The sequence below is a fragment of the Apiospora phragmitis genome, assembly GCF_038363925.1.
Source record: "Apiospora phragmitis strain CBS 135458 chromosome Unknown utg000007l:1.0-2108841.0:1.0-2111359.0, whole genome shotgun sequence".
NCBI lineage: Eukaryota > Fungi > Ascomycota > Sordariomycetes > Amphisphaeriales > Apiosporaceae > Apiospora > Apiospora phragmitis.
Window position 1 is genome coordinate 1,097,996 of NW_027117405.1, and position 20,610 is coordinate 1,118,605.

The window sequence follows — 20,610 nt, forward strand, 5'->3', positions numbered from 1 at the left end:
TATAATTCAAAAATCCAGATAAGATTTTGATCGGCTGAATGGAAATTAGTTGTTTTTAGTATAGATGAAGAAAGGACACTTGGTTGGATAAAGCAAGTCACGATATTCTCTAAATTTCCAAGAGAACAAATATAGCTGCCCTAAAATGCGACAGAATATTATAACTAAGCTGTGATTAAAAGGGATTATGAAATTGTAGTTGTGTTTCCGTGGCTGCGTAAAGTAGGTAATACTGATTGATCTTCTTACTTGCATAACTTGAACTCCTTAGGCACGCTCTTCTAGAATAAGCCTTGCGGATTGTACTTCCTGCTCACATCCTGTAGGAAATTCTTGTTTTCCTTCCCATACCCGTTAATAGGGGTCCTGCGAGGACGCCGTATAATCACTCACGGAGCCGCTATACAAAATGATTTCACCTCGGCTTCTTGTAGATTCCTCCGATATGAGCCTAAGGAGCTGCTGTAGTTATTTGTGCCTGGATGGGGATATCTGGTGGCCGAGAATCTGATACTGAGGATTCTATGTGGTAAAAGCACAGAACGGGATAGGGTGCTCTCACGCATCTCCAGGCATGGTCTACAACACCCTCGAACAGGGTCTTCTGCACCGACGTTCCGCAGCTAGCCATGTAACACAGCCAAGACGAGCTCATAATTCAGACCGATGGCCAGTTTAGGAACACCACCATACCTGGATTGGAGATCGCAGAATCACGAGGCTTCGGCGATTTCGGAGTAGCGAATGGAGCAGAACAAGATGGCTTCTGGTAGGGTTCCAACCTCCAAACTAGAACTTACATATGAAGGGAGTGATTGGCAACCCCGTATACAGGCCTCGCCTTCCGTACTTCTACTTGTTACTCTAGATCGGTAGATCAGGAGTGACAACGATGCCAACAATCACGCGGATGCTGCAAATGAACGCCTCGGCTGTATCGTCATTTTGTTCGCTATTATCCGCGACAACCTCAATGCTTCCGACGAGAACATACCTGAGTTGACCTGGGTCACGGTATGGACCAGTATCGAGTCCAGTGTTGCCGTGATGGCTATGCCTCTAACCGGCTTCATACTGCTTCTCACGAGACAGAAGCAGAACCCCAGCCCGGAAGCCTCGACGCAAGCGACGAATTTCAAGAACCAATGATAGGGGTTCGTCAGAGTAGGAAGTGGCCCTATGGAATTTGAAGGTGGGATATGTAATAGGAGCGGATGGTGGGCATAGCATTTCAGGATGAAAGGGTGCTGCTTTTCGGGTAGGTGGTATGAGGGTAGCAGCTCGGAAGTCAATTATCGATACCTACCTAGCAATGTCGGGCCCAGTAGCTAGGGACGGCGACATTGAACAAGAGTTGACTAATCCAAGACGATGCATGTGATGTCTTCCGAGCCCATCAACCTCCTAATAAGTAAATTGAATGCGCAAAAGGCTCCGACTGTGCTATTACAAGTGGTGGGCGATTCGCAAGCTTCGCCGACTAACCATAGGTACTACCTCACATTGGATTGGCCGTAGAGAGAGAAGCGTTATTGCCGACCGGCGCTATTTTCAAAACATGGGTATCATCGGGAGCGACCCCTTATGGATAACATACTCATGTTCAACTTGATGATCACCCAAATCACAAGCACTGGCTTTTGATTAGGAAATATAACCGAAATAGGGGATTTATTAGCCCTGTCGTTTTAAGCTCCTGAGCGCTGGGGCGGGAGGGATTTCGCCCCATTGAGATAAGATAACGATTTTGGTGGGGGAGGGGTTGCAAAGTCCTGTAGGTTAGAAATCGCGAAAATAATTTCAGCTTTGGTGACTCAGGCAGGCACAGTAGACATAGGCGCAGTAGACGTCACCACCTCTAGCCGAAGCCAAAATGCTTCAAAACTACCGACGGTCTATCATAGAAAACTTCTCGCTGTCCGCAACATTGTCTAGGCATTTGTCTTCTGGCAGCATGGCGGAACGGTCGAACACACCTGCTCCTCCGGAGGCGTCTGCGACACCTGAACAAGAACCATCGCATGCCGCCACAGAAGGCCAAGAGGCTCCGGAAACCGTTGCTTCACAACCCGCAGAATCTGCAGACTACGACGACGAGGACGAAGACAGCTTGGACGATGTTTTCGAGGACGACGACTTTGACTACGACGACGACCTATCCGACCCATCCAAGAACTACAATCGCCAGCGGCAGGCTCAAGATGGAGGAGCTGCGCTACCGAAGTCCAACCAACAGAAACCTTCAGCCAATACCATGGCGAATGTCGACGACCAAATATCTACGCTATCGAAACATGCGGCCAAGATTAGGCTTGACGACGTGAAGGGCGAGCAAAGCAGAGAGAAGGACAAGGCCGACCGGGCCACGAGCGAACAGGTTCTGGATCAAAGAACTCGAATGATTTTGCTCCAAATGATTAACAGGGGCTTCGTGAGCGAGGTACATGGCGCAATCAGCACTGGAAAAGAGGCCAATGTCTATGGCGCCGTCGCATACCCGACCTCGACGGGCCTCCTGTGCAACGTGCCATCAAGGTCTACAAGACCGCCATCCTTAGCTTCAAGGACCGAGAGCGATACATCACAGGCGAACACCGCTTCAAGTCCGGTGCTGAGAAAGGTAACAGTCGCAAGATGGTCAAGCTATGGGCAGAGAAAGAGTTCAGGAACCTGCGCCGTCTACATGCTGCCGGCATCAAGTGCCCGGAGCCCATACAGCTGAAGCTTCACGTTCTTGTCATGGAGCTGCTAGGCGACCGAAGAGGCTACGCCTACCCCAGATTACGCGATGCTGCTATCTCAAGTGAGGACGCCGAAGAGGTGTGGAGATCCCTGTACATCCAATTACTGGGAATCATGCGACGGATGTACCAGGTGTGTAAGCTGGTGCACGCGGATCTTAGCGAATACAACATTCTCTACAATGACCGCCAGCTCTATGTCATTGATGTGTCACAGAGTGTTGAGCACGACCATCCTCGCTCTCTTGAGTTCTTACGAATGGACATCAAGAACACGGGAGACTTCTTCCGGCGAGAAGGTGTCGACACTTTGTCCGATAGAGCTGTCTTTGATTTCGTCACCGCCTCTGAAGGCGCTGTTGAGGAGCCGGCTCTGAGTGAAGCTGTAGAGAAACTGTACGAAACCCGACCGGTTACAGGAAACCATGAGGGAGCTCTGGCAGAACAGGAGGTCGATAATGAGGTGTTCCGAAACCAATATATCCCACAGACCCTGGAGCAGGTGTATGATATTGAGAAGGATGCCCAAAAGATCGGTTCTGGTGAAGGAGACAAGCTAGTCTATAGAAACCTTCTAGCGGACCAAGCGGTTCTATTGAAACAAGACGAAGACGCCCAAGGAGAGGATGGCGAGACTGGCACCTCCGATGAGGAATCAGGAGACGGTGCGGTACTGGATAGTGAGGATGAGAGTCGCTTTGACAAAGGCAGACCTCGTGGCAAGAGGTTCGTCGACAAGGACGAGAAGAAGGTATGTTCCCGAATCGATCCTACAACGCCATTGGATGCTAACATTGGACAGGAACACAAGCAAGCGGTCAAAGAAGAGAAGCGAGAGAAGCGCAAGGAGAAGATGCCGAAGCAACTGAAGAAGAAGCTGGTATCGTCGACGTCACGCAAAAAGCATTAGAAGCTGCGACAGATCCAAATAGAAGCACTTCTTACATGCCGCCGCGCCTCCTTTTTTTCTCATCCGTCTGATGCATTGTGACAGTTGTTACCAGGTCGATCGGATGATGAAGACTCACAGCGCCCTGTTCTGGTCGAGTTTTCGCTGTGTTTTCTCCTTGTGCGAGATAACCGCTGACTTGGTACTGAACAGGCGTCCTGACCCATGTGCTTAATTGCCTTGGTGATGATAAAGAAGAGCTCTGACGATTGACGATATCTGGACACCACACAACTTTTATTCAGGCTGCGTTCCTAGACCTCAGTCATATCATCAATGCGAAGATTGCAAGTGTTAGCTTCTGCGCGACTCCGGTGTAGTGGTATTATAGATAATGGATATTACAAGGTGGTTCGAATTGAGCATAAGTGTCCAGCCAAAATATACCGTTGACGGTGATTGGGTGTCAAGGTGTCACCCATACGTAGCAGGTACACTTTTTAGCGAGGCGGTCGCCGGACCGTCACGTCAGATCACTCGAACACCCAAAACGCCACCAACAGGCATCAGTCCATGCCTTTTTCCTACCCCTCGCGCTCCTCAAAACAAAATGCACACTAACCATACGGAATCTGCTCGATACACCCAAGATCTCTAATGAGAGTCCTCCATATTATTTAATGTCATTTGAAATCGATTCTGCTCTATCTTTAATCTTACGCATCTGAAAAGGGTTTTGCGACCTTTCATTTCCTGGCTGAGGACAGACACCACGATGCATGATACCATCAATCTACTATCCATCCCCAATGAAATCTTGGGGCAAATCTTCGACGCGGTCCAGGAAAGGGCATCTCTAGAAACGGCTGCTCGGACCTGCCACGCACTTCGCGACTTCGCCGAGGCACGCTTGTATTCCCACCTAAGCCTCGAGAAGCGGGAAACGCTTGAGGCGCTGGGCAAGCTGGTCGAGGCAAGACCTCAAAAGGCCAGGTTTGTGCGACGACTTGATCTGGTTTTCTCCACTGTCCGGTATGATAACAATCTAGTCGGGGTGACAACAGCTGACGCGGTCACGACTTTCCCCAATCTCAAGTCCTTGACCGTCGAATCTCCTCGCTGCAATGCCAGGTCCCGTGGCAATCCGTCCGACTGGGGGACGGATTGGCCAGCTGATATGGTACTCTACCTAAGACTGTTCGAGTCGGCATCGCTTCTCAGCGAGCCGAGTGGCAAAGATGGCCCCTTGCAGAATCTAACATCATGTCAGTTCACCTGCCCCTTTTGGATTTCAACCCGAGCACGACTGTGGACTGACATAGCATTAGTGACACTGCACTGGTCAGGGGCAAAAGATCGATTCTGGTATACAACACCATCGTGCCCGGTTTTCCTTCTGCCCAATCTGGAGAAGCTGGAGATGTCTTGCGTTGTTATGGAGGCCACAGAAGGAGACCAAGAGCTATCACGTTTTGAAGGGAAAACCAACCTGAAAACGCTTGTGTTCACCCAGAGCGTTATCCACTCTGATTCATTGAATCTTCTGCTGAAGCTGCCAAAGGAACTCTGCTGCCTAGAAGTGTACGAGGTCGCGCAACACCCGATAACCGCGCGTATGATGTCCGTCATCCGGTCCCGGGATCAACTCATACGGCTGTCGAACAACAGCCTGCGGCAGCTGACATTGAGCATGCGGCCACACCCGCTCCTCTCCGGAGCTTACTTACAACCTCTTCAACTCGACTTATCGGGCTTGCCGTCCCTGGAATCCCTCCAGGTGGGCCCGCATTCCAGCCGTTCACAGGATCGCTGGGCTCTGGTTGGACAATTGCCACGCAATCTCGCCCTTCTGCGCCTGGCTGAGTTCGAACACAGGTTGCTTGCCCGTCATGATAGCATCTTGTCAGATCTACGGATAGGGGAGGTGTGTTCCAATCGGGGCGCACAAGGATGGGGCATGGCCATAGATCTGGCAACTTTCCGCGTCAGCCCTTACAGACACGAAGCGCACAGACCGCCCAAAATGCGCAATAACATAAGAAGCTTCGAACAGAGTGCTCTGGAGCTTCAACCCAGTAGAGAGAGCCCTCTTGAACTCCGGATAACCACGGCGAGAGCGACCTCGTTCATAATGCCCTACCTGTACCGAGAAAAGCGGCCTCAGAGGGTAGTCCGTTACATTTCAACTCGTCCTGACGATGATCAATTTCTGGCAAGGCCCTACTTTGAGAGGACTGGGATACCAGAGGATGAGGCGGACTTGCAAGACCAGGACAATGACATGGTTGAAGTGTTTGCGTCTGAGAAAGTGTCACAGCCATTGTTAAGTACGACTACCTAGCACCTTTTGCTGCTTCGCGACGCGTCGTATTCGGATTAGAAATGCAGCCATCATATTCCGCCACCAGCTGTTCCGCGCCAGCTATTGTGTCGGTAGCCAGGTATGCTATAGTCATTGATTACGTTAGAACTAATGGCGCCATGGCCTACCTTGTAAAACATCATACCAACATATGGTTGCCTGGTCTTGGGAAACATTCATCCCGAACATATTTCTTCCTACGACATCGATGTGAGGATCATACTAGGCACAAGGTGGTTGGAGATTGGAGATTGGAGATTGGAGCTTCCCCGCTCCCCAACTTGAGCTGGGATTACGTCGGACTTTGGACCCAGATGTTCCCCGCCCAAACACTTCGGCGACGTTACGTTGTATACATTGCAATCGATGCGGAGACGGAGTGGAAGATAGGAATGGTCCAATGATCGCCCGTTGTCTTATATACGATACTACGTCGCCTGGAAAATGTAGGCAGATCCTATCTCCTTGAGACGGAAAAACTTGGCTTTTCGTGATCAATCCCCCAATCGGAACGCATCTCAGCACGATATGACTCCGGGGCTCTGTCTATACAAGACTCAGGCGTGTGGCTCAGGTCGATGGGACCTCGACTGGCTCTCTTCTGTCATGTCCCGAATCTCATTGTTTTATTTATATTGTCGAATATGAGAGCCTATTCATTATGGATGGTGGCGTCGATAGCTTGGCTCGGTGGTAAGTGTGGAGTGTTGACTTATGTTCTCTCCCTCCAATAAGCCCAATGCATCACTGACTCTCCTAAGTAGTAGTACCGACTGCCTCGCGCCTCATCGGGATCCCCATAGTGCCATTCCAAGCTACAGGTGGGAGCCATCTCGCTTTGAGCAGTCTGAGGTCCATCATTGTGGACACCCAGTTCGCCGATGTTCGTGACGAGAAGGGCGAGACATTGATACCGCCAACTTTGCACGACTTCTCCGAGGTTTTTGCGATGGATCTGAAAGACGCTCTTGGGTTGGAGCTTGAGGTCTCATCCAACTCATCTGACGCCGACCAAGGCGCCATCTTTCTGACGTTGGGGGACTCCGGCGATTACCTCGACGCTGCCGGCGCGCCAACGTCGGAGGGTTACACCCTCTCTGTCTCAGCAAACGGCGTGGCCGTCCGTGGCGCAAGTCCGCTGGGGGTGTGGTGGGGAACGAGGACGGTGCTTCAGCAAGCCATCTTGAACCAAGGCTCGCTGCCCTATGGAGAGGCTCGTGATGCGCCAGGCTGGGCGACCCGAGGGATGATGCTTGACGCCGGCAGACACTACTACCCTCCGGAGTTCGTCACGGAGATGTGCGCGTATATGTCGTTCTTCAAGCAGAACACACTCCACCTCCACTTGAGCGACAACTTCAACGTGGTGAGCCAGTATTCGAGGGAATTCAGCCTACAGCTGTTCGCTCGGTTCCGGCCCTGGTCCGACTCGGAGGCGGTCGCGGGCTTGAACAAGTACAAGAACGAGTCGTACACTAGGGAGCAGTTCGAGCAGATCCAGACTGCCTGCGCCGCACGCGGTGTCACGATCCTGCCCGAGATCGAGGCGCCCGGCCATGCCCTGGCCATCGTGCAGTGGAAGCCGGAGCTCGGCCTGGCCAGCGACCTGAGCCTGCTGAATATATCGCACCCGGAGACCATCCCCACCATGAAGGCGATCTGGGCCGAGTTCCTGCCCTGGTTCCACAGCAAGACCGTCCACATCGGCGCGGACGAGTACACGGCGGGCGCGGCCGAGTACAATCGCTTCGTGAACGAGATGTCTGCTTTTATCGCGGCCGAGTCGGGCAAGGCTATGCGGATCTGGGGCACCTTCCCGCCGCGGCCCGAGTACGGCGACGACAACGTGCACGGCATCGTCTCGATCCAGCACTGGGCCTTCTTCGAGGATAATCCGCTCTACGACTACCTCGCGAAGAACTACTCGGTGCTGAACTGGACGACTCGTACTACGTCGTCGGCAAGTGGTCGGCGAGCTACCCGCAGTCCGTGGACATCCGCCGGACCTTCCACGGGGACCCGGCCACGGGCGGGCTGTGGTACCCCCATATCTTCGACCAGAAGAACGCGACGAACAATCCCGCGTCCAACAACTCGAAAGTGCTCGGCTCGGTGGCGCCCCTCTGGAATGACTACGGCCAGAATGCGAGCGTGGTTTCGGAAGCATACTATGCTTGGAGGGAGGGGATCCCGGCGCTTGGTGACAAGCAGTGGGGCGGAGACCTATCTGAATCTGAGTTCGCCTCTGTCTTGAATGTGCTGCATCCAATCATTCCTGGACAGAATCTAGAACGGAGCATACCCTCTCAGTCATCAACTATAGTCGAGTACGACTTCAAATCCGCAGCGCCAAGGACGACGACAGAAGGCCAGACGCGACTCGACGACTCGTCGGGCAACAGCTACCACGCGTCCACCAACTGCCCCTTTACCACTGATGGCGGAGTAGGTCTGGCCATCAGTAGCGATTGCACCGTCACGACGCCCCTGAGCTCCAAGGGGCGGGACTACACTCTCTCGCTGGAACTTAAGGTCGACGGGCTTACGGACCCGACCAACGCTACGCTGCTGTACGGCGGGGACTCGTCTCTTATGCTGACGCCCTACATCACCCTGTTCGCGTCGGGAACGTACTATCGGCTCAACTCGACCGTTCCCCTGGGCCGCTGGGTGAACCTGAGCCTTACTGGTAAAGGCAGCCAGACATTCGCCAGTGTCAAAACCTTGGGCGAACCACAGGGTGGTGCCGAACTGGTCAAATCTAGGGGACGACGGCGCCCGGGAGGAGTTCTTGGCCGTATTGGGGGTGCTTGGTCAATTCCATGTGTGGGCACCTGTAGCTATTGAGGCGCCTTTGGCTCGGATTGGCGGTGAGGATTCGGGCTGGGCTGGTCAGCTTCGGGGTATGAGTCTTACATCCGAGGCTCTCTAGGTTTCACGGCTCATGCACTTATCCACGAACGAGTCGAGAAACTTGGGCCTGACACGCAATCAATGGAAAGCAAGCACATTGATAAAGTTTAAGTATCTGCATCCATCTGAGTTGCATGCGATTACCAATAAAGTACATATATAAGCATGTTATAAGGACAGCTGTCGAAGTGAACTGCCTGTTTTCCCCCTGGCCTTCCACTTGACCTGACGTCCTTGCCACTGGAGGTTCATATGTCCAAGCCCCCCCTACCGCCCTATCATGCATATGCTCAACAGTGCGGCGGAGCGCAAGGCAGGCCGTAGCTGTAGGTAGTGTACACGCCAATTGGACATTCATCGCTGTCCTCGAAGAACTCAAAAAAAGTATCGGGCGTCGAGGTCACTGTATCAACATTAACTTCCGAATGACTCGAACGGCCCCCCTGAACCAACTGAACCTATGAGGGAGAGATCACTCACCACCAGATACACACTTGCCCGCACTGTACGTGCAGGGCCCAACATCGATCGTATAAGCGTACCCGGGCTCCATGTGCAGCGGCGCAAAGGGCGGGAACATGGTCGACGGCGGCTGCTTGTTATACGTCGTGGTGCCGTCCGGGCAGTATCCCGGGTCGTAGCCCTTGAAGATGAAGGTGCCGGGCCCGCTGTAGGTGTAGTGCGACGTCTTGAGCTGCTCCTGGCGCGGGAACAGGAAGACGAGGCTGCAGTTGGCGTCGGCGCGGTCCGCGGGGATGTCGAAGGCGAAGATGGACGAGACGTCGTTGGGCGTGAACCGGCCCGTCAGCGAGGGGCCGAAGACCCGGTCCGGCTGCGACGACGAGATCTGCGTGATCTCGTGCGGGAACTCGTACTGGCCGGCCGTCAGGTAGGCCGGACAGCCGGCGGCGCGCGGGTGAGGGGCCCATTCGTGGTCGGCGAGGGGGGCGACGCCGGACGTGCTGGTTCGGGTAGGGGGAGCACGGTGTAGGTCGCCGTGGTGATGGACGGGAGGATGGAGTAGGAGAGGACGGAGGAGATGAGGAGTAGGAGGCGTAGCATGTTGGAGTTGGAGGCTGAGAGCGAATGAGTGTATGTGGGCTTGATGGATAATAATATTAACGGACTGTATGAGCCATGTAGAGTTTGGGATCAAGAACCGAGCATAGCTGGAGCCAAGATGGGATCTCTCGTTGGCTCATATAGCTGAGCGTAGCTGATCAAACTTCCTCGAACCCAGTCCTTTTCCCCTCTTTAGTCCGGAAGGGATGGCTTATACACTGCATCAGAAGCAATGTGTTGCCCGCGATGGCCGGATGAACTATACACCCCTATCCCTTGAGTATGCAGCCACTTATCGTCGATCCCGACCCGCAGCATGCGCGTGTCACCATGGAAGATACGAACTCCGCCATGATTGGGCCACCGGAGGCACGCATAATAAAGAAGGACTGGGGAAGTGCAGGACGTTTCGACGCCGTCAACGACAGCTTAATGAATGATCGTTTTCCCTGCCGTCCACATGCGTATGAGGCGCTGGCGCGTGTCTTCCGCCTCCACCGCCCCCCACGTGTTCATCCCTCCCCTGGCAAGAAACGGTTGACTTGTCACTTTCCTCTGAACAAGAACGCACCGTCCGCCGGTTCACATCTGGGGAAAAGTGCACGGCATGCCTCAGAGGCTGATCGCCTATCCCTTACCGTGGCGTTTGGCGTTGGGCGACGCCCCACACTTGGGTGTGTTGCACACAGCAGCCGGGTGCTAGCATTCTAGAGGAAAAAACCAGCTTTCTAGTCAACATTTCGCGGGTGAGATTATGTTCTCCCATCTCCGAGTCACTCTCTAAGGAAGTGCTTCAATCTGTGCTGAACTCAGTGGCTGACTGAGAATGGTGTAGGAGTCAATCTCAGGCCGCCGTCGTCTCATTTTGTGTTGACTCATGTGTTTTGCAGGTAGGAAACCCTGGCGATGACGAAGAAACTAGCAAATAGCTGCCACAAGAGAATGATGGTAATAGAAACTGGGAAATGACCGTGACCGGAGAACGACAGTAATCAATACCCCTCTGCTCTCTACTGTATTCCATTCGCCTCCAGAGCTATCTGTAATGGTCAACACGGTGCAAGTATGTGAGTGTGAGTCTAAGTCATTTCTATTGTATACTAGTGCTTTGTTGTCGAACGGCTGTACATAAAGTAATGCCTTCCTCTGGCCACGGGCTGGCTACGACTGATGGAGACAATTCATCAGTCTATATCTATGGGGTTACCATGATGTGGAATAGCATCTGCCTATACTTGGTCCTGTCTATGTGCGATCATGACGGGGCGGGCGACTTTTCGTCTGTTATTAGTACCTACATAAGGAGGATTATATTCAAGGGTTTTATCCCTAAGTCTCTGAACATAGACAATGTTCACGTATTCACCTACCCCTTCTTTGGTCGTGCTTGCGTCTGCTCATGGCAGGATGGCCCTTCTTCATTCGATATTAGTACCTAGGGAGGTATGTATTCAAGAGTGTTCCTGAAGGGACTTGAATGTAAAGAATGTTTATGTATTCACTTACTTGCTATTGAAACGGAATTCATATTTTAAGTCTGCCAGGGCGATTCCCCTGTAACGACTATTCTCTTGCACCCCTCTTCTGGCGATTATGGCGATTATTCGGTCGCGATTATCCTGTGGCGATTATGCTCAATTGTATGCCTAAGTTGCAATATGACTTCTCTGGCTATTCAATGTGCGAAGTCCTCATCTGCACACAACTACTCCAGCCTCACCAACGTACAGCGACTCCACCCTCAACAACGAGCAACTACTCCCTCCTACCTTACCAATACGCTGCTGTTCCGGATTCGATAGTAGCTAGCTAACATGGCCGGTGCAACACAGCCCCAGAATCCGACCTGTGATGATCAGGATGCTTCAATCTGCATTGCCTGTGGAGACGCGGTGGCCGGTATCAAGTCAGACGATGACCGCGTGCTGAGCTGCGGACACATTTACTATTGGTTATGTTTCGCACAGCATGTGAAGTCCTCCATGACGTCGCTGCCGTTCAGACCGGTCAAGTGCTGCGGTCCCAAGCCTGGTAAGCCGTTCCCTCTTGGGCTGGCACACCACACGCGTATGCATATACGTACTTACCTATCCGCCTATAGTCGCCCCGTTGACCATCTGGGTTGTCCAACGCGGAGCCCGAGAGGCGGGTTATACCCTTACGGACGTAGAGGTTACTAGATACCTAATTATGAGCGACGAGGCGATATCCCGGTTGCCGCGTGTCTACTGCCATCGACCGGAATGTAACGTGTATATTCCTGCAGAAGATAGAAGCGAGAAGATCGGATGGTGCTGGGATTGCGAGGCAGAGACATGCCTCACTTGCCGCCAGGCCGGCCACGACGGCGCCTGTGATGAAGATCTCCTGAAAAGATATCAGGAAGCTGACGAGAAGTTGCTTCAACTGGCTGAAGAAAAGGGCTGGCGGAAGTGCCCGACTTGCAACGCCATGACCGAGCGAATTGAGGGCTGTAATTGTAAGTTATTTTTATAAACATTCCATGTGGCCGCTGCAAGAGAAACAGTTCAACTAACGTGGTCTTCCTATTAGACATGATGTAAGTTATTTGACCGCATTGTACTTTGTGGGTTTCACGATACTAACTCCCGCACCAGTTGCCACTGCGGTCAGGGCTTTTGCTACAAGTGCGGTATTCCCATGCAAGATGAGGTCGACCACTTTCACGACAGTGACCTTGAATATAACATGAATGACGTTGTATACAACAATAATGACGTTGACGAAGACGAAGAAGATGATGATAATGATAGCGACGATGAAACCGGAGAGCGTTCGCTCAACATGTGAGCTTGAGTAGCTCAAGGCGCCGATGAAGGGGCAAGGTGCCCGATATATGTTTCTGGCATTATGAAATGGCAGGCTGGCAGCTCGCTCGCAGCTCGCTCGGTGCTCGGTGCACAGCGGCTGCAAAGCTCTAGGACAGATGATGAAATCAATCATACTTGCAAGAAGTCGCTTTAGGCATGAATAGCGAACGAATTCAAAGAATTGATCTTGCAAGTTGAATCAAGTAGGTGAACACAGACCGATTTGCTTTCTTAAGTGACCATATCGTCCATGACGATGGCTTGTCGCTCAACTTCTGAGCTTGGCTATTGCCAGCAGATGCGATTTTGATGAGTAGCTGCACACAACGTGGTACGCGAAAAGAGTTGTCGTGAAGACGCTATTTTATATTAACCTGACCTAACATACATGTACAGTAAGTGCCAACATAGTGCGCAACAGCTGTAGGTCGTGTTAGAGCAGTCGTGTGCTCTCATTTTGTCAACGATCTCGAGCGGTACTTGACCGAAAGTAAGGATGTACACGGCCATCACCCGTTGACATAAGTGTGGCGTAAATGGGTGGCGTGCGCCACTTTGGGCGATGAAACCACTGATTATGGCGAAGCTAGTCTGATAGATTTCCTACTTAATTCATGCTGAATGGCGAGAGGAAGATGAACTGGACATTGTTCACTCTTCGGATGGTCCTTTGAAGGAAAGGCTGGAGAGAATTGAGTTCTTCTTCGGATTTAATAATCCGGAGGCAGAGGGACTCGAGGAGAAGCCTTGGAAAACTCGACTTGAAGACCTGTCCGGAGAGATCAGTCTCTCTCGTATTATCAAATTCCTACCGGCAGAGGTCGCCTCTCAGCGGACTGTTGACGCTGTGAGCTAGACGCTGGATAGAGAAGTCGACCTTTTGAAAATATCCATCTCTACGATTAAGATATACATCCAGAATGGACATAATGCGGAAAGGAAAATCGGAGGAAAGGCTGATAAAGCACGGAAAAGTGAAATCAAGAAGTTAGGGGGGAACCTGACCGATCTCTCCAAAACCGTTTCCGACCTTCAATATGCTGTGAAGGAAGTGGAACGCCTTACGCCAGAAGGGAGCAGGATTTACTTACAATCTATTATCAGATTCTGGAGCATGTGTCTCTTTTGCTCTCAAATTCTGACTGCTCTAACAAGGTCCCTGCCATCAGCCCTATCATCCACTGCGGGGTTCATGGTTGTTAGCGGTTAACTGCCCACACAGGCTCAACTTGATCAAACGGACCACTTGATTTTCTAGTTCATTTCTACATCATCCTACACAGCAAGAATCAATCAGTTACTGCACCGGTATCAAGCAAAACACACTCACTACCCCGGCTACTACAAGACAGCTACACTCATTACCCCCGACAATTACCAGACAGCTATACTCATTTGCAAACCGCCAGTATGGCCTCTCGATTCTTCTTCCGCAACTCAGTGGTAGAACACCAAACTTGAGCTCACTGGAAGGGCATAAGCTCGAGTGGAAGTAGTACCAATTTCCGACATAACGGCTAACTTGCCAGGCTATTGGCATGAAACATGCAATGCTGCAAACAGTCAAGCCCCGTGTGGCATGTTGTAAGTAGTGCAGTGCGTCCGAATCGCTCCAAGTAGAAACGAAATTGCCGTTTGGAACCCTAAGCATGCAATGTCAGCATTGGAACATCTCACATCGCCTTCTCCATTTAACATGTAGGTCTACGCAGTGCGATACACCATTAAGTTATCAACCAGAAGTCGAGGTTGCTTGGCATTGGTGTCGCGTAGTAAGTCTTCGTAGTACATAAGCCTATTTAGTTCAATTGATAGACATTCAGATTGATCAGATGGACTGAAAGGGGCTCATGTTCTCTCAGCCCCCGCGAAACGGCCACGGTCTGTGGCACTTGGAAGCCACTTTAGGGAAGATTTCCTGTCGCCTGGCTGCCTGGGTGTCAGTTCAGCGCAGCCCTTGCCGGCAGGCCGTGTCGGGCCCATTAGCGTAGTGGCGTGTAGGCTTGCTGAGCCGCGCTTCCTTATTTAGAGCAAACTAACTCAAGCGAGCTCTTAGGCCAACCGCGAATGCCCAGTGATGTAATTTCGAAGCCTGTACGGCACAGCTAGTTTGCGGTCCAGTGAGACCAATGCTGTTGGTTCCAACGGGTTAGGCACCCGTCCCCGTATTATTACGAACCCTGGGAAGCGAGGGCGAGATCATCAGGAGGCTGTACAAAGCAGAGCGAGCGAGCGAGCGAGCTTGGCGAGGGATTGCTGATGATGCCTACGGGGCCATATCTTTCTCTTGGACCCGTCATTCATTCACCGGTCCATCTTCTTCTCTTTCTTCATCTCTCTTGACGACTGTTGCGCTGCTACATACCTAATATTTCGATCACGAAGTCCAGATTCCACTAGTAAACAACCACCAGTAACACTATCCCAACTTCGTTACAATCCAGAACAATGGCGTCAACAGCCGAGAAGACGCAGCAACCGGCCGAGCTGCCTACGCCGGACCCATCGCAGCACATTGCCTCGCCCGAGCCGGCTCATGCCCATCCGACCAGTGGCCCCGCCCCGTACGAGACGCAACAGACAAAGGGACAGCAGCACCAGCCCCAGATCCAACCGGATAGCAGCGCCATGCCTACCACATATGCGACGCCGCTGAGCGGCCTGGGCACCATGCCCGCCATAATCGACTGCCCGTTTTGCCATCAGCGCAGCAAGACACGGATTGAGGAGCACAGCTCCAGCATGACAATGTAGGTTCTCACCTTAGAAATGACACGAATAAAGGAGAGAAGAGGCGTGATGGGCTAACATGTATGCGTCTCGCAGTATAACGGGTATTGGCATTGGTTGTCTTTGCATCTGTTTGGCTTGTCTTCCTTGTAAGTCACACCGAGCACAGCTCACATACATACCCCATCGCAAAGTCTAATATGATTTCTTCTCCCAAAAGGTATGCTCGGATGGTTCCAAGACATCGATCACTACTGCATGAACTGCAACCAGCGCGTCGCTTTTGTTGCCGACGGGCGTCCTGCGCAAGTCATCGCTCCTGCGAACAACGTCCCTCAACAATACCAAATGGGTGCCCAACCCCAATACGGCCAACAACAACCACAACAGCCACAACAGCCACAACAACCACAGGAGCACTACCAGCAGCAGCAGCAGTCCCAACCGCAACAGCAGCAACCGGAGCACTTACCTCAACAACAAGTCCAAGCCAACGCACCACCGCAATATGAGAAGTAACCTAGTGAAGGAGTTGGTTGGGCAGGTTGAGATGATTGATCATGAATACATCGAAGTGGGATTTATTGGACGATTGATGGTAACACATGCAGGGAGTATTGCTAGCTTGTATTCTTTTTCTTTTCAGTCGCCTATACCCTAAAGTTGCCTGTACACTTGAGGTGCAACAATATCAATTGATTTTCTCTCAAAGTATGAAGTAATGTGTGTTTGCTGAAAACTGCCAGGGGATGCCAGGCAGCAGTAACAGGGGTCAGAGTACCTAAGCAGAAGACCGACCGACACGCCTTGCAGCTAGGGATTTCGGGCTGTGTATCCGCCATGATCTGGTAAAAGTCCGAGCACTAGCACTACGAACCTCCGCTACTGACAATTGCGCATTCATCCCAAAATATTAGTGGTGGGTTTTCAACCCCAACTGAACTGAATAATACCCGAATGCTAAAACAGACGTCTTCAAGATTGCCCAATGTCTGTCCAGTTCAGGAATACCCCTCAATTGGTTATGCAGGTTTGTTAGGATAAGTACGTCAACGACGTGAACATAATCGCGGGGTGCGGCCTCAGTTGCCGGAGTGCCAGTGCCTGAGCAGCATCGGATAGGTTTAATGATAAACATGTGTTGCGTTGCCAATGCAGACTTGAAGCAGGCAACCTTTGTAGCTGTTACAAATACATATATGTCTTTCAGTCTCCAACAGCTAGCTCATTGTTTGTAGTTTCGTTCTTTCCATCCTTCGCACATGGTGATCAGTTTGGCCCTCATCGCAGCAAAGACAGCACAGACTAGCACCACAACCACCAACAAGCTTCATCAGATATGGCGTCCAACGTACCAGTGGGTCTCCGCAACTCCGTCGCCAATACCAAATGTGACTACCGTCAGCTTGGTAAAAGTGGCCTCCGAGTGTCGGTGCCCATCTTTGGTTGCATGAGCATTGGCGATAAGAACGCCCAGTCGTGGGCTATTGGGGAAGACGAGGTAAGCATTTCATGGATGGGGAACTGAGCTGGAACTGACATCCGGCTCTTAGCCGCGCTATGCAATTCCACCCGCTACACTCTTGGCTTCATTGAACTAGTGTTATGGGGGGGCCTCCCATTATATCGTCTTATACTCGCAATGGCATATCACTAACATCGACGACAGGCGTTGCCACTGCTCAAGGCCGCGTACGACCGTGGCGTCAACACATGGGACACGGCCAATGTCTGACTCGCAGGGTGCGAGCGAGATCATTGTCGGCAAGGCCATCAAGCAATACAACATCCCGCGCGAGAAGGTTGTCATCATGACCAAATGCTTCTGGGGCGTGGGTGAGGAACCCGAAGTCCGACACGTCCTGAGCCGCGAGGACTTCGAGAAGTCCAAGGACTACGTTAACCAGTATCACCTCTCGCGTACTGCCATCTTCAACCAGGTGAACGCCTCGCTCAAGCGCCTCGACACGGACTACATCGACCTCCTCCAGATCCACCGATTCGACTACAACACCCCGCTCGAGGAGACCATGAAAGCGCTTCATGATCTGGTGGAGTCTGGCAAGGTCCGGTACCTGGGGGCTTCCTCGATGTATGGTGTCAACTTTGCCCGGCTGCAATTCGTTGCTGAGAAAAACGGCTGTAAGTTTTTATCAGCAAGTTCTGCACCCTCATTCCGTCGCTGGTGTTAGTGGTGGTGCGCGGTGCCTGGCGTGGCTCCACTGCCCTCCTTTGAACGGCTTCTGCAACGGCCAGTAGCGTTCGGGCAACGGGCTGGACTCCATTCTCGCACCTCAACAGTGAATTTTGCGGCATTTCGTTTGGGGGAGTTCTTACTGATTCTTCTGCTTATGACTTCCGTTTAGGGACCAAGTTCGTTTCGATGCAAAATCACTACAACCTGCTTTACCGAGAAGAGGAACGAGAAATGAATCGATTCTGCAACGATACCGGCGTCGGCCTCATCCCCTGGGCGCCTCTTTGTAGAGGACATCTTGCCCGCCCGCCCAGCAACTTCGGGAGCACCGATCGTAGTAAGATGGAGAAGGATGCATCGCCGGGTTCGCATGGGACAGTCGAGCCCGACCTCACCATCATCAGCCGAGTGCAGGAGATTGCCAAGAAGCGGGATTGGACCATGAGCAACGTCGCGCTCGCGTGGATCAACAAGCGGGTGTCGAGTCCCATCATCGGCTTCTCGAACATAGCCAGAATCGACGAGGCGCTGGAGGCCCGGGGCAAGACTCTGAGCGACGAGGAAGAACGATACCTCGAGGAGCTCTATCAGCCCAAGCCGATTTCTGGACACACCTAAGTTGAGTGCCATTGAAAGGCGGTAAAAGGATGGAACAACAGTGCCTTGTGGATATATCAGGCGCGTGGGCTATGTCAGCAATTAGGTGGATATTGCAGATAGGGAAGGGCCGTGCGTGGCAGGATTTTAGTGCCTTTAGTTCCTCATGATGGGCGGGGGCTTCTATGCCTACTTAGTCTCTAGTACGTCCTCCTCGACCCTGTCTTGCCTGTGCCGTTTGGCTTCACATGGGTTATTGGGGGGCGGTCGCCCCTTCCTCGATACAGGCACAATTGAGAAAAGCAGACTGCAATGCAATTATGCGCAAGATTGATTTTAAACCAAACCCGCTCAATTACACGTGGAGGAGGGCAACCAGCTACCTCTACATGCACTGATTTGATCTGTCCCTCCGCCACGCCTGCCTGTCATGTCAGCAACGCCGCGTCCCGGCCCTTCATCGCGCGAATGGGCTCAACATCGTGAGGTTATCTCGCGCCTGTACTGGGAGGAAGATAAGACCCTCAAGCAAGTGGTGGACTACATGCGCACCCACCATGGGTTCGTAGCATCGTACGTAAGCACCGCACTCTCGCTTGCAGCACTTGGCAAAGACCCGAGGGATCGGGTTAGATGTTATCTGACACGTAATTTTGGCGTCGTTTAGGGAACGCATGTATAAGCTGAGGCTGAAGAATTGGGGTTTGATCAAGAACCTCAAGGCCGAGGAGGCCGACAGGCTCTTAGACAATGTTTACAGTGGAACTGCCATTGCAGCGCCTACAATTCGAGGTCGTGCTATTGGCTCCAAGCATTTCAAGGGACGCCTGAACCGGGCAGCGAAAGCCGCCAAATCAATTTCTCAGTCGCCACCCTCATCTACAGAGACAGATGCGGATTCGACTTCCCTGGAACTTGTGTTTGCACATGGCTCAACATCTCCAATAACTGACATCATCGACGCCCCAGCTATCTTCAGCTCTCCCGAGACCTGTCTGAGAGTGGTGTGGCAGTTCTCTCACATGCAGTTCTCCAACGGTCAATGGGACCTGTCAGGCAAGGCCTACGACTTCCAGGCCGACCAGACTTGTATGTGCTGGGTCAATACGAACACGGCCGCGGAAATGCTGATGAAGGACCGCCTGTCCCCGTCAAATTGGCAATTGCTGCGTGAGGCATTCGACCAACACGATGTTGCCCTCATCAAGCCGGACATCAGCATGGTATGGGCCACCTACCACAACGTCTTGAAGCTTTCGCGGATCGGTAAAGATCTTGGCAGAGTCTTTCTGCGGTGGATGACTGGGTTGTCTCAGATCCGGCTTGGACCCTTACATCCGCTTACGGTGCTTTTTGCTACCTTGCAGAAGATGGAGTTCGACGAACTACGGTTGGCTGCCGATGCCATTCTCAGGGCTCAGTTCGATGTGGTTTCCAAGCACCATCGCCCCGGTAATGTCTATCAAAGCTCGCAACGTATGCACGCGGTTCGGAAGCTGTACGAGCAACGCGCCTTGTCATTCCCCAGCCTGCAACAAGCATTCACGTCGTGCATAGACGAAATGCGCGACTACCACGAAGACACCGATGACCTGGGATGGGCGTCCTGGGCTTCTATCTTACTCTCACATCTGCTCATACATGAAGGCAGACACGGCGAAGCTCGCGCAGTCCTCATTGCCCTCTGTCAATGGCTCGAAACATTCCCACTACCCGAGGTCGACCTGAACTCGCCGCCTGATCCGAAAGGAACAAGGCTGCGCTTACTCGACTGGCTCAAAACGCACATGGGCGCGACACAGTCCTCCAAAAGTAGTCGCTCGCCAGCAGAGGACGTTGACCGGTACAGTTACCGGCCGATGCGTGTTATGCTACATCTGGAACATATTCTGAGCGAATCCGGGCCCAACGGTGCTGTCTTCCGCGTATTTGAGGATGACATGGAAATGATGCTCGGCGATGACCTGCGGGCTATGAGGATCGCAGACGGTGACTACGATGACGACAGCCGGACATCAATCTTTCAAGGTGAATAAGATTCTCGGAATCCTAAAATCAACACCACACGACGAGAAACACTTCACGGGGTTTTCTGCGTCAACGCTCGAAGCTGAACTAACGTTTCGTATTATTGTTCAGCTTTGAAGGTCATATTACTTAGAATGATACTTTGGTCGATGAGCAAACAACTCCACAACGCCAGACGCTACAATCCCGAAACATACCAACGCCGTATATCTTCCCTCCACGCATGCGTCCCACAGCTAAGCACTGCAGTTCTCCCCAGA

The 20,610-nt window shown here is 52.2% G+C and overlaps 9 protein-coding genes across 9 annotated transcripts; 8 read left to right on the top strand and 1 right to left on the bottom strand.

Moving 5' to 3' along the window:
• Nucleotides 1–574: 574 nt before the first annotated feature.
• Nucleotides 575–1,149, top strand: PG994_007305 (uncharacterized protein; the record flags this gene model as incomplete). The annotated part of the gene is made up of 3 exons (XM_066858714.1): nucleotides 575–599; nucleotides 646–769; nucleotides 882–1,149. 3 exons carry the CDS (start codon nucleotides 575–577, stop codon nucleotides 1,147–1,149), a joined length of 417 nt encoding a protein of 138 aa, XP_066715656.1.
• Nucleotides 1,150–1,954: 805 nt separating this feature from the next.
• PG994_007306 (putative extragenic suppressor of the bimD6 mutation) lies at nucleotides 1,955–3,651 on the top strand (the record flags this gene model as incomplete). Its single annotated transcript, XM_066858715.1, is given in 3 exon segments — nucleotides 1,955–2,524; nucleotides 2,536–3,492; nucleotides 3,544–3,651. The coding sequence occupies 3 exon segments, from the start codon at nucleotides 1,955–1,957 to the stop codon at nucleotides 3,649–3,651; spliced, it is 1,635 nt and encodes a 544-aa protein (XP_066715657.1).
• Nucleotides 3,652–4,405: 754 nt separating this feature from the next.
• On the top strand, nucleotides 4,406–5,971 carry PG994_007307 (uncharacterized protein; the record flags this gene model as incomplete). The annotated part of the gene is made up of 1 exon (XM_066858716.1): nucleotides 4,406–5,971. One exon carries the CDS (start codon nucleotides 4,406–4,408, stop codon nucleotides 5,969–5,971), a length of 1,566 nt encoding a protein of 521 aa, XP_066715658.1.
• Nucleotides 5,972–6,657: 686 nt separating this feature from the next.
• On the top strand, nucleotides 6,658–8,924 carry PG994_007308 (beta-hexosaminidase; the record flags this gene model as incomplete). The annotated part of the gene is made up of 4 exons (XM_066858717.1): nucleotides 6,658–6,685; nucleotides 6,757–7,948; nucleotides 7,969–8,681; nucleotides 8,707–8,924. The coding sequence occupies 4 exons, from the start codon at nucleotides 6,658–6,660 to the stop codon at nucleotides 8,922–8,924; spliced, it is 2,151 nt and encodes a 716-aa protein (XP_066715659.1).
• Nucleotides 8,925–9,195: 271 nt separating this feature from the next.
• On the bottom strand, nucleotides 9,196–10,344 carry PG994_007309 (GPI anchored cell wall protein; the record flags this gene model as incomplete). Its single annotated transcript, XM_066858718.1, has 3 exons — nucleotides 9,196–9,308; nucleotides 9,386–9,981; nucleotides 10,313–10,344. 3 exons carry the CDS (start codon nucleotides 10,342–10,344, stop codon nucleotides 9,196–9,198), a joined length of 741 nt encoding a protein of 246 aa, XP_066715660.1.
• Nucleotides 10,345–11,781: 1,437 nt separating this feature from the next.
• PG994_007310 (uncharacterized protein) lies at nucleotides 11,782–12,778 on the top strand (the record flags this gene model as incomplete). The annotated part of the gene is made up of 4 exons (XM_066858719.1): nucleotides 11,782–11,998; nucleotides 12,069–12,446; nucleotides 12,521–12,527; nucleotides 12,586–12,778. 4 exons carry the CDS (start codon nucleotides 11,782–11,784, stop codon nucleotides 12,776–12,778), a joined length of 795 nt encoding a protein of 264 aa, XP_066715661.1.
• Nucleotides 12,779–15,246: 2,468 nt separating this feature from the next.
• Nucleotides 15,247–16,047, top strand: PG994_007311 (uncharacterized protein; the record flags this gene model as incomplete). The annotated part of the gene is made up of 3 exons (XM_066858720.1): nucleotides 15,247–15,548; nucleotides 15,625–15,677; nucleotides 15,749–16,047. 3 exons carry the CDS (start codon nucleotides 15,247–15,249, stop codon nucleotides 16,045–16,047), a joined length of 654 nt encoding a protein of 217 aa, XP_066715662.1.
• Nucleotides 16,048–16,867: 820 nt separating this feature from the next.
• PG994_007312 (Aldo-keto reductase dtxS3) lies at nucleotides 16,868–18,343 on the top strand (the record flags this gene model as incomplete). The annotated part of the gene is given in 4 exon segments (XM_066858721.1): nucleotides 16,868–17,029; nucleotides 17,198–17,257; nucleotides 17,271–17,670; nucleotides 17,895–18,343. The coding sequence occupies 4 exon segments, from the start codon at nucleotides 16,868–16,870 to the stop codon at nucleotides 18,341–18,343; spliced, it is 1,071 nt and encodes a 356-aa protein (XP_066715663.1).
• A 409-nt stretch (nucleotides 18,344–18,752) lies between these two features.
• Nucleotides 18,753–20,358, top strand: PG994_007313 (uncharacterized protein; the record flags this gene model as incomplete). Its single annotated transcript, XM_066858722.1, has 2 exons — nucleotides 18,753–18,895; nucleotides 18,990–20,358. The coding sequence occupies 2 exons, from the start codon at nucleotides 18,753–18,755 to the stop codon at nucleotides 20,356–20,358; spliced, it is 1,512 nt and encodes a 503-aa protein (XP_066715664.1).
• Between the last annotated feature and the right edge of the window lie 252 nt (nucleotides 20,359–20,610).